General features: G+C 35.7%; 2 protein-coding genes and 2 long non-coding RNA genes across 5 annotated transcripts; 1 reads left to right on the forward strand and 3 right to left on the reverse strand.

The window, feature by feature from the left end:
• Window positions 1-2,193: 2,193 nt before the first annotated feature.
• LOC144551652 (uncharacterized) lies at window positions 2,194-2,771 on the reverse strand. The gene is made up of 3 exons (XR_013510852.1): window positions 2,621-2,771; window positions 2,413-2,512; window positions 2,194-2,311 (listed from the first exon to the last, which is right to left on the reverse strand). It is a non-coding gene; the product is annotated as an uncharacterized LOC144551652 (long non-coding RNA).
• Window positions 2,772-3,321: 550 nt separating this feature from the next.
• Window positions 3,322-4,894, reverse strand: LOC144551747 (CST complex subunit TEN1-like). The gene is made up of 3 exons (XM_078299836.1): window positions 4,413-4,894; window positions 3,802-3,996; window positions 3,322-3,708 (listed from the first exon to the last, which is right to left on the reverse strand). Exons 1-2 carry the CDS (start codon window positions 4,514-4,516, stop codon window positions 3,834-3,836), a joined length of 267 nt encoding a protein of 88 aa, XP_078155962.1. The 5' UTR covers window positions 4,517-4,894; the 3' UTR covers window positions 3,322-3,708; window positions 3,802-3,833.
• Window positions 4,895-5,029: 135 nt separating this feature from the next.
• Window positions 5,030-9,679, reverse strand: NARA5 (pfkB-like carbohydrate kinase family protein). 2 transcript variants are annotated; one of them, XM_078299835.1, is made up of 7 exons: window positions 9,134-9,679; window positions 8,126-8,388; window positions 7,523-7,640; window positions 7,024-7,232; window positions 6,586-6,833; window positions 5,458-5,655; window positions 5,030-5,293 (listed from the first exon to the last, which is right to left on the reverse strand). In XM_078299835.1, exons 1-6 carry the CDS (start codon window positions 9,455-9,457, stop codon window positions 5,462-5,464), a joined length of 1,356 nt encoding a protein of 451 aa, XP_078155961.1. In that variant the 5' UTR covers window positions 9,458-9,679; the 3' UTR covers window positions 5,030-5,293; window positions 5,458-5,461. The 2 variants fall into 2 exon arrangements, with proteins under 2 accessions (XP_078155961.1, XP_078155960.1); XM_078299834.1 differs by lacking the exon at window positions 5,030-5,293 and having other exon boundaries at window positions 5,308-5,655; window positions 9,134-9,590.
• Window positions 6,725-7,137, forward strand: LOC144551748 (uncharacterized). The gene is made up of 2 exons (XR_013510865.1): window positions 6,725-6,866; window positions 6,951-7,137. It is a non-coding gene; the product is annotated as an uncharacterized LOC144551748 (long non-coding RNA).
• Window positions 9,680-12,053: the final 2,374 nt, after the last annotated feature.

Raw genomic sequence — 12,053 nt, forward strand, 5'->3', positions numbered from 1 at the left:
GCCCTGACCCAGGGTACCCAGGGCGATGGCCCTGGGCCCCAAAATACAACAGGGCCCCCAAATACAAAAAAAATGCTTGTACATGTTAAATTTGTCTGGGCCGAACTTTATTCAAACAAAAAAGCTATTCTTGGTTGATCTTTACAATTTTTTTTTTGTCTTGGCCCAAACAAAAAAGACATTTCTTTATTCTTTGTGACACGGTAAACTAGAAGAAACAGAAAAGGCGGCCGAACTATGTGAAATGACAAACGAGAAGAACAAAAAAAAGTAAAAAAACCTAGATCAGGGAATTCCGCCGTTTCTTCATTCTTTGTAAATCAATTTAAAGACAAACGAGGAATTGAGAGAAATTAAAAAACTTAGTTCTTTTCATGAGTCACGATCTCGTTCTGCGGCAGTGAGTGCGAGGTAAAGTCTTGACTGAGTGAGGCGGAGGCGACGTTTGGTTAGAGCAAGGTCGACACAACAATACATCGACACAGTATCTAGACTGGGTGAGGCATGGTGGCAATTGCAGCCTCTGGATTGGACTGTCGACGGCTCAACGATGCATCTGTCTCATTATCTAGGTTTTATCATTCTATTATTTTATTTTATTTTTAATTTAAAATAATATTTCCTAAAAAACATGCATCAAATAGCAAAAAAGAAACAAAAAAAGAGAGGGAGAAGAGAAAATAAAACTTCAAAAAGGTTATATTCAAAAGCTTTGGAAGAAAATCAAACCACAAAATGAGTCTTTGAAAAACCAATTTGAAAGTGAGGTACACGAAGAAACAAGAAATATATTTGAAAACCAAAATGAGGTAAATAAAAATGAGCTAAATCAAGAAACAATAGATGTGTATGAAAATGAAAATGGGGTAAATGAAGAAATAACAAATGTGCTTAAAAAATAAACTAGTGAAAATAATGAAGGAATTTATCATTTGTCTGAGTACTTAGATTCTTCGTTATCTATAAATATATATGATCCTAGAGTGTGGGATGACTTAGATTCAAAACTGAGAAATTTACTTGTTGAGAATAGTCATATTAGAGATTCTGATATTAATTTTTCTAAGGATAATTACAATAGGGAGTTCTCCACATATTATTTTAATCAAAAATTAAAAAATGGAGAACTTATTAATAGAAAATTGTTTGTTTACTCAAAAGATTTAAATAAAGTGTTTCATTTTTGTTGTAAGACGTGTTCATTCTAAAAGTCAAATAGCAACTAAAGTTGTAAGACATTTTCGTTTTAATAAAAAAAATTATATAAAGGGTCCAAATTTTTCTCCCGTCCTGGGCCTCAAAATCTTCAGGACCGGCCCTGTCACAGAGAGCGTGTTATTCCAAATCCACCCCTTTATTTACTTTGAGATTCGTGCATTTGGAATAACAGGTCCTGTTTCAAAGTATCACAACAGATTTATTTCCTTCATTGAATTAACTCACGTTTTCATTGATTTATGGAGGCAATAACTGTGCAAAGTTTCAGACTATTTCCAATTACTTGGCATGTCCATTTTTCATACAACGATTCAACGAACGAACATCTCTGTTTTCATTTGGAAAATAACTTGTTCAATATAGACATATAGTGCCTTCGGGTTTATACTAAAAATATAATTTTGAAATATAACTATACCTTCCTCACAAGTCACAAGACATGCCTTTTTTACGAAAGGTCCAACATAGTTCCTTCCTTGATATAAAAAGTTTTTTCGAGGTGCCAATGTTGATGATCTACATTAATGGTCTACAGTTACACAATCATCGACACAAATTGCAAAGGAGATTTGACATATATTTAAACTAGTAATCGTGCCCGTGCACAGCAACGGGAACAAATTATGTAGTAGAAAACCTAATTTACTAAAATTTTTTTTTCATAAAAAAATAGAGAAAATAAATATCGCTGAATGTAAACCAAAGATATTATTTCTGAATTGAATATAGAAATAAAAAAACATAACATTCTCTAATAAAAACCATAAACATACAAAGCTAAAACAAAACAAACAACCTAAAAGTACTAAAGTAAGTAATTTCAATACGCTGACATCTGGGGATTAAAATGGACAGTGGAAATATCCGTGACAAGCAAATGATTATCTGTAAAATATTCTTATTTATTTAGTTTAAATTTAGTTTTTAAAATTTCAAATAAACATAAAAGATATAAATTTGTTACATACATGGTGTATCAACAAGTACTTTCACCCGAGTGACGAAAATAATAGACTTTTGTTCAATAGCTTGGAGGACTCCCGGGTTGTTCTCGAAGGGTTTGCCTACCATCAACAATGGAATGACAGTTCCTCTAAACATTGAAAACATTGTAAGCAATTATGTGAACCTTTAATGTTTGATTTGAAATATTCAAATTATAATTAGTAAGTATTGTTTATTATTATTACTCACGTCGGATGAAATAGATATATCTTAACGGAAGGCACAAGTTCTCGACCTCTCCATTCGACGAAATTCACTTGGTGAGCATAACTCACTTGACCGAGAACATCTAAAACAAAGTCAATATATGTTGCCAATTATATAGTTTAGTAATGATAGTTAAGATTAAGATTAAGATTAAGATATTTAATTAAATAGGTAGTCACAAGTTAATTACCTGTGAGATATTTGCCGCGTGGTATCGCCTTAATTTGATCTATGGGTTATGGCGTTGGGTAAATTGCAAAATTTGGATGAATTTTTATGGCTCAGGGACTATGATGAACAGGTGGTTTTGTAACTGACAAATTTCAGGAACCAGCAGTTCTCTATTCTGACAGTCTGATTTGTGATTTTTTATGAGAGCAATTGGCTGGGCCAAATTTGGAGTTCTTTATATGAAAATGACCATCAATACTTGAACTTTATGCCTAATTAATTTCAGAATTTTTATGGCTCAGGGACTATGATGAACAGGTGGTTTTGTAACTGACAAATTTCAGGCTGGTAGCAATTTTCCTGAACCAGTCCCAATTTCAAAAGATGAACTTCTAAAATCGATTATAAATCACAGAAAATTCCAAATAGAGAAATTCCTTTTTCATTATATTCATATGAATGTCCTCTACATGTAGATGTAGCAGTTTGAACATATTTGAATTAGATCTATGTTTTTCTATTTGTTTTCTATTTAGTGGCTGTTTTGATCATATGCTACACCAGTATGTGTGGGGCTTGATTTCACTTACGTATGTGGCTGGTACAATCATTGATTTCAAAAGCCTGGTTTGTAGCAAGTATCAGTAGTTTTGCAACATATTGGTGTCATTTTATTTTTTTTCTGAAATTTCTAATTAGTAAATTTTCTGGTCTGTACAACGAAAATATTGATCCATAGTATGGACCAATCTGTGCTATGCATAGTTGTAAAAGATCAAAAGAGAAGTTACAAGGCAAAGTTAGGAAATACCCAACTGGTACCAAAATCCCCATAAAAGCATTAAAATCACACAGAACATAAAAAAAAAGAAAAAAAAAGGAATTGAAGTTGATCACCAGAATTTTCTGTCAACAAGCTAAAACTATGTTTTTGTACCAGCAAGCATACAAGCTCGTACCAGGAAGGATACAGGTAAACCAGACAAGAGGAGGCTCAACTTCGTTTTATTAAAATGTTTCATGATGGGATAACAATCGTACCTTCACATCGATCAGTGATGACAGGTGCAACAAATTCTTCACACAAATCCATTATGTTGATTTCCTCTATATTTGTAAGATTCTTATTTGTTAGTAAGAATAATACTCTAAATTAATAATTCTTGTAAAATAATGTTATGGAATGCTATAAACATATACCTTCAGTAATATTATCAAATTCATTTGTACTGTCATACATCTTGGGTATCAAAGTCAATAACCAGTTCACCAATGAACTGGTACAAAGAGCCAGCACAGAAAATGAGGTTGATCAAATGCTGGGTGACGATTTTCAAACTGACATTTCCATCGCTAATCTCAGCAATTCCAGTCTCAGCTTGATAAGATTCAAGCCTAGACAAAATAATAAAAAACAATTAACAGTATTATTACCTTAATATACCAATATTGGTGCATCAATGCCTCGGATCCCCGACAGTAATCCAAATTTTGAGTTTGAATCTGGGCCCCCATTTCACCAAGGACCGGATTTGCCCAAATTTCCAATCAGACTGAGGATGGAACAAAAGGAATCAAACGGTACCAATCAATACATAACTGTGATTCACTTTACAATATCAGTGATGGTGCAAGGTGGTATGTTAATAAAACAACTAATAGTATTATTACTATAATATATCAATACTGGTACATCAATGCCACATCCGCCCGGTCAGTATGGTACCAATGCTGGTACAAGGTGATATGTTGATACATGAAAAGGGAAATGAAATGAAGAAAGATTAAATGGGATGAGTGTTCTAACTCACCTTCCTGTAACTCTAAGGGATTGACCATGCTTGAAAATTGGAGATGAAGGTTCCAATTCTTGCAAAATTACAGGAAAACCAGGCTTGATTCCAGAAGCAGCCATGTGAAGCTATTGCTATGGTGTGAAAAGTAAGAAGAGATTTCGTTAATTTAGGGCAAATTTCACTGGAGTTGGTTTTTAAAATTGAAGTTGAATACTTCATCATGCTAAACAAATATCATATGTAAGTGCGATTCGAAATGAGGACACTAACCTTGTGATTGCAATTTTGCGAGTGCGAATGTAGAAAGAGAGAGAGGAGGAGGCGAAGTTGCGACAGAATACGAACTGTAGAGATCGCGAGAGAGAGAGAGAGAGAGAGAGAGAGAGAGAAGGGCGGAGTGGGGTGAAGAGACGGAGCGCCAGAATTATTTTTTAGCGGAGTGAAGAGATGGAGCGCCAGAATTGTTTTAGGTTTTTAGGGATCCTATGTGGCGCGAACAGTGGGGTCTTAAGTGTTGAAGAGTAAAATTTAGAAAATTCTGCTGTATGTGATCTGAAAATTGAATGGCTGATATTAATTCCGAAAATTTAACTTTTAATCACAACCCTTGCAGGATCTAGACATTAAGCTCCTTAATAAGGTAGGGAGATAATCCTAGACTTATTGTTTTCATTTACAATAAACAACATGCTATGAAACACAAGAAACTCCAATTCAAATTTAATTCAAAAAGCAATAAAATAAAATAAAATGATAAATGAAAAGCAATTGCTACCTATTCTCTGACAAATACTAAGGATGTGCTCCTCAATTGGAGTAATGACACCATGACGGTAAATGGAGAGGAGGGGAACAGATGTGAGAAAGAAGATATTCATCTTGCTCCTGAGATTAAACTGTAGGAGGTGAATGGAGGCAAATTGAGGGAATCCCTCCATTCATTTTTTCAACATTTTTGTTCCCTTCCAATTAGGACTGTAACAAATAAAAAAAAAAAAAGAAAAAACCTTTTCTTTCCTTTTCTTTCCAATTAGGAAACATACCCTAAAAATAACTCAACTGAATCACAAGCTAGATTTCTGATCACTGCCAAGCCTTGACCTCGCCAAATCCCACTCAAAGGACTCAGCCAATCTTGCTGCATCATTGACTCGCAAGCGGGTCCCCTGCTGACCTACCACAATGGCCGCCACACGGGATGCCAAAGCACCCATCCCTTTCAAATCCGGTGCACCTCTCAAAACCCCATACAAAACACCTATCAAACATTAAAAAGGGTAAAGGAAGAATAAGTAATTATCACCCCAAGGGGCAAAAGTGTGAAATTTCAGCAAAATGGATGGTTAGAACTTAGAAATTAGCTGTTTGATCTTTGCACTGACACCTCTATATCAGTACATGATAAATTAGCTGACAAAAGGGAGTAAATACAGTTTAAAAAACACTTAACTAGTATTATATTGTAAATAAAATTGCAACAGATAATTAGGTCCCAAATTACCTCCTTGAAACATGATAATATCAAATGGACGTAGGATAGTGGTTGTAAAATTACGACTTAATTCTTATACACCTGATTAGATTATAGATGTGTCAGAATTTAGGATAGTCGTCTGTTATATATTAAGGTTATTGTGATGAAGCATTGCAGGGTCAAATGATATTTAAATGCCTGAAGATTTGGACATGATCCAAATTCAAGATATATGTTTTTTTTTTTTTTTTTTTTGCCAGAGGACATTTGTTTTTGGTTGACTGTTGAATATTATATTGCTTGCCATGTAAAGTGATGTCTTTGTAATAACAATTAGTTTTAGCTTGGTGTCAGTTTTCTGGTATTATCTCCAGGTGCACTGGGCGCCCATACCGGTAGTGGAGAAGGCTGTTTAGTTCCTTTGAGCACTCTATAGTAACAATGATTGATGTGCTGGAAATATCGAGCCAGATCTCTCCACTAATTAGTGCCTCATGTTAGGGTATCTGTGCTGGGACAGGTACTAACAGCAGGATAGTATACACTCAAAAGGTCACCGAGACCTTATTTAGTGGTAAAAACTGACCTGAGACTAGAAACTCATGGGGAATTAGATGGAAGGGCTTTAGATTTTAGTAGTTTGTGTTTTGACGCAAACTGGTAGCAAACAACTATCATGTAACTTAATTATACACATTTATTTGGTAAAAGTACCTGAAGCATATGCATCACCAGCCCCACATGTATCCACCGGTCTACAAGGGTAAGGAGGGATATAAACTGCTTCGCCTTTTACACTGAGGTAGGAGCCATCTGCACCGTCAGTAACAGAGACTAGTGGAATCGCGTGGCTGAGTTGTCTTGCAATTGACATGGGTGCATCATTTTGGGGTAGATTACAAAATTCACGAGCCTCGTTGCTGTTCGCAAAGAGGATGTCTGTGTGGTTGTTAATAATATCCCTGTAAAAGAATAAATTTTCTTCTTTCAACCAGGTGCCCTTTCAAGTTTCTTATAATTACTGCACCAGCAATTTGTGATATAACACATCATATGTTTGAATTTTATTGGTATGGCAGTTATTAACAGTAGAAGACAAGCAGCCAGTACCATAATAAAGAAATATATCAGTGTGTTGTGCTGTTGACTTACCAGAAGTCATCATAGCATCTCTTGATGCATGACACATCAGATGCTGTGACTGCAACAAGGGCCCCGCTTGCACGTGCATCTTGACAAGCTCTCTTAATGGTTTCAATTGTATGAGGGAATTCAAAAAGGTAACCCTCTATAATTAGTATGTTTGTTTTTGACACTAAACTAGCCAAGTATGGATCGTAACTGACTGTAGATGATGTACCCTGCATAGATCAACCAAGAATAAGAATCCCTTATAACATCTGCATAGATATGTCTACGATATGGTACTGGATCTGATTGCCTTAAAACATTTTTCTTAAAAGACTCTATTAATATATCTCAAAAAGAAGTTAGTAAAAGGGGAACAGAACCTAAGAACTTGGGCCAGGTACCAGATAAGTATAATTGATGATGACCTGACCAGTACAGCATGGACCCACCTTCTTTGTCAAAAGGTAGAAGTAAAACCACAAAATTTCTTTGGGAAAAGTGATACAAACATTTAATTTACCTGATATGCCAGCATAGTACGCTGAGCATCAGGAGTGGTGAGAACAATGACTGTACCAGTTGTCCCATCTTTCACCGGCTCTGAAAGGAAATGCACATCGGCCCGGCGTAGCTTAGCTCTGTGCAAAGAAAAAATAAGTCAAAAGCTTTGAATTTTTTAATATGAAAATCATGTAGAGCAGTAAATTTCCTGGGGGAAATTTACTAGCCAAGGATTCACATTCCAGTTCCCACATGAAAAAAAAAAAGGATGACATTTCGGCTGTAGGTGGCATTGGGTCAGGTCCAGTACCTATTTACAGTCAGTTTTCTTCAAGCTTGCTTGTGATGTAATTCTTTAGTAAACTGAGTAATTTTGATTAAGTTGAAGCATAAGTGCAAAGGTGCAAGGTACCCTTTTGACAGAATTCAAGTCACTTAAGGCATGATTAATGGGTAATAGCACAGGTGAAGTTAGCTCGAGGCCAAATTAGTGCGTAATTGAATAGGCATGCTTCTTGAGCCTAAAGACACCCATTTTGGGCATAAAACTTTGGTGCCTCTGCCGCACAGTTAACCTGGTACCAGTAAAATATAAACAACATGCTAATTTTTTTACTTTTACCTGTAGAAACTGCCTAATGGGTCACTACCAACACTACCAGCCATGGCAATGTTCAATGGAGGTCCACCTAAAGAGCGGCTCCCGAGGCGGGCCAATGCAACCAGTGTGTTGGAAAGAGAGCCCCCTGCTGCAGCTTTGTAGGTACAGCCATCCATGGCACGTAGGATCCGCCCCCTTTCTTCATGGTGTACCATTTTTCTTGTGCCTTTCTCTAATCCCAATTTCTCCAAGAATTCAACCTCTACCATCCCTGAGAAATCCACCTATTGTAGATGTGTACCATTAAAAAATAGAGATTTCCTATGCAATGAAATGATAAGGGAGAGAGCTCAAGAACTCAACGATGAACTTTCTTTTCTCATACGGGACCTGAATCTTTTGAATTTTTGTTCAAATAAGGCATTTCCACCAGATAAAAAAAATTAAAAGAGGAGAATAGATAGCTCTCCTGCTAAGCTCCAAACTTTCGAAGAGTTTGACAAGCTACAGAAAGGAATGGTGTAAGAAAATCAAGGTAGGTTTTCCACAAAAACAATAAGAACTAAAATATATACTTTGTGAGGCTTCTACACTTAATTAGACAAGTCATTTGCTGAATTTAGAGCATAAACCATTTAATTATGTGAAAATTACAGATATCATAGCTTTATCCCACACAGTGAACAGTAAATAATGGTGAGAGGGATTGAGGGGACAATTTTGGAGTTGTGTTAAATTTTACAATTAACGAGCTACAACAGAATCAATATGCCTTCTCTACTATCCGAATTTTAAATAAATTATCATGTTTTTTGGATAATTTGAAATTTCTCAAGTGATGAACAGCTTGAAAACCCCATATATTAAAATTCTCACAGTATGCTTAATGCTTGTATGCAATCAACAGAGAGTGTAAAATTAGTGCCTTCCATGGAAACACAAAACTCGCCCCTCTTTTACCAATTACCACACAGCACAGGAATGGATAAAGGCAAATTCAATTCATTTGAATTAAAGCAGAAGTAATACCATGGCTTGACCGAGGCCAAGTACATCCCATCTCTCTGGTGAACTAGAAGCCCCCACCTCTTCTTCCCCTTTGTAATCTTTTATCTCTCCTTCCTCTTCTTCTACTTCTTCTTCGCTCTCATCGCCACCTTGCAATATTGCAAACACCTTAACGCTACTTCTATTGGACTCCGTTACTCTAATGGGTTTTGACCCTGCCCATCGACGTGGCACGAGAGAATTGGATTGGAGAGGGAGAGGGAGAGGGAGAGGGAGAGGAGAGAGGAGCTTGGGAAGGAGAGAAGGGAAGCGGGAAGAAGGGAGGAGATAAGAGAGGCACGCCATTGAAGAACAGAACACTTGATGTTCGTTTTTGGCCTTCTGTTTTGGAAGCTAAACAGAAGTTTCTAGGATTGATTACTCAGAGGATACCATCGTCGTCGTCGGAGGAAGAGGAAGAGGAAGAGCTACCGAGAAATAGAAAAGAGCGAGAGCGAGAGCGAGATTGAGAGCGCTTCGTGGATAATATACGACCTATCAAGTTTTCTGTGGAACGATAACGCAAGCGCTAACCGCCTAACCGGGTAATGATTTTAACAGACAAGTTTTCGCGTCATGCAGCGCACAAACGTATCCTCTGCGGAGGTTTTACATGCGGTGGTTTTGATCTGGCCGTTCGTTTCGGATCGGACGGACCACATCAGATCTTGCTCGAATTTTAAAAAAACTCAAAATTTGGTGAACCCTTAATCCAGTCCGTCCGATCCGAAACGAACGGACCAGATCAAAACCACCGCACAGCACCCAGGTAAAACCTCCGAGAGGATAGCGTTCCGCGCACAAACAGCATGAAGCATGAAGCATGAAGCCAAAACTGCTCTGTTAAAATCTTTACCCCGCTATTCGGCTCTCTTATTAATTAATGCCCATTTGTGGATGTACCCTCACAATTTATATTAATCTAATCCTTTCTTCTTGTTAATGAAAGAACGATTAAAAATAAAATTAGGTCATCTTTATTAATGAAGAAGATAAAAAATTTATATATAAGCAGAATACTTCAAGATTTATAAAATATATATATATATATATAGAGGTAGGCTAATATCAAATCGATTGTTCCTGAGCCATGGAGCAATCAAGTTTTAAACCGTCTGATCTGATTGAAGATTTGTGCATATCGGATTGATCTGATCTAACAAGTTTCGCTGGAACAATCAAATTTCGCTATCCAGTAACTGGACCCGTCCAGTGCAGTAACCCTCCCCCAAAACCCCGACCCCTTCTCTCTCACAGGCGATCTCTCTTCTCTCTTATACTCTCTCTCCCCGACCTGAAATTGGTACTAATATTACTATTATCGCACCAGTCCATCAAAACGCTACCTCAAAATTGGTATCTCCGTTCGAATGGAGAAATCAGAAATCGCACCAATCCGAAGTAGCAGGTTTAGGGTTTTTAGCGTAATCAAATTTTCTAAGTTTTTATCTTCGCACCAGTCTAGGATTATTGAATGACTTATTTCAATTTTTGAAGCACCTTATTTGCACCATGCATGAATTATAATTTTCTATTATCAAGGTGTCTATGCAGTGACAAAATATCTTTGATTTAATTTCTTAAGTAGTTTGTCTAATAGCAAAACCTAATTGATATATTGAAGGATTGATTGTATTGTGGATCTATATTTCAGGATAAAAGCAGATTGAAGAAATCAAAATCTGAGAAAAAGAAGTGTCGCAGCTCTTTTGATTCATCTGACAAATGGTAGGAAGAAAAACTTTTTTAAGTAAACTAGGAAACAAGTATAATTTCTCAATACTGCTCAACTTTTCATAATTATCATGTTTCTCCCTTAAAAATCATTACCCTTTGTTTCTGTTAATGCAACTTTTTTGTTAATGCATAATATTGGATTAAGTTCCTCATCTGGTATAATGACAGATTGCAGTATACCTTTGACTTTCTAAACTAATTTTTTTTTTTAATTGCAGGTTGTACTAAAGGAATGCTCACTCCAGATTGTGCATGAAGTATATGGACATTGTTAGATTAGTGATGCTTAATTTTTTTTAGATACTGATACTTAATTAATATATTACTTTTCTTATGGTGAGATTCAGATCTTATTGTTTAGCTTTTGTAAGCATAGGCTAAGTACAGTTACGATGAATACATATTCATTTTTTTACTGCTCTAGTGCTTGTTTTCTATTTATTTTGTATTAAAAACATTTTTGATACATGAATTAAATAGTTTCATTGAATTGCAGTTTAATTGCTGGAGTGAACAGTTGCAAAATAAACAAAATTAGTTCCACTGCACAATTAATAAAAACAGAAAGTACAAATGATGAATTTCCATTTTTTTCTAAAATACCCTTGACTGCAACTTGTACAACAAAATGCACTATATCAGAAAAAAAATGTACTAACAGAAAACCAACATTACTCTTAACAAAAGAAAACAAATAACAACAAAATACATCGTTCAGATTCATCATCTCCAACATCTTCATCTTCATCTTCATCTTCATCTTCATCATTGTCCTCACTATCGGAAGCTTTTTGGTTATCCTTTCCAAGGCCTTATGCTATCTGTTAATTGGATGAACAGATCAATACTTAGTAGAAATTATTAAAAAGAAGAAAAAAACAAATACTACAACCATATTACCCTTAATTGAATAACTGAAATTAGTTGTACTAGAACAGAAAAATTCCAGCAGTAACAAAAAGGAAAATTAGCAAATTACCCTTGATTGCATTAGCCGTACTAGTTTACTTAATGTTTACAACTGGTTTTCTTAATTCTGATTTACATTTACGTTTTGTTCTCATAGTAATGAACATCATCGAATTGTCACCAAGTACTGACATAGAGGTCACTATACTACTGAAAACTTATAATTTTTAACTTACACATCAAATTGTTACCAGTA

This window comes from Carex rostrata, chromosome 3 (assembly GCF_964058835.1).
Source record: "Carex rostrata chromosome 3, lpCarRost1.2, whole genome shotgun sequence".
Classification (NCBI taxonomy): Eukaryota; Viridiplantae; Streptophyta; class Magnoliopsida; order Poales; family Cyperaceae; genus Carex; species Carex rostrata.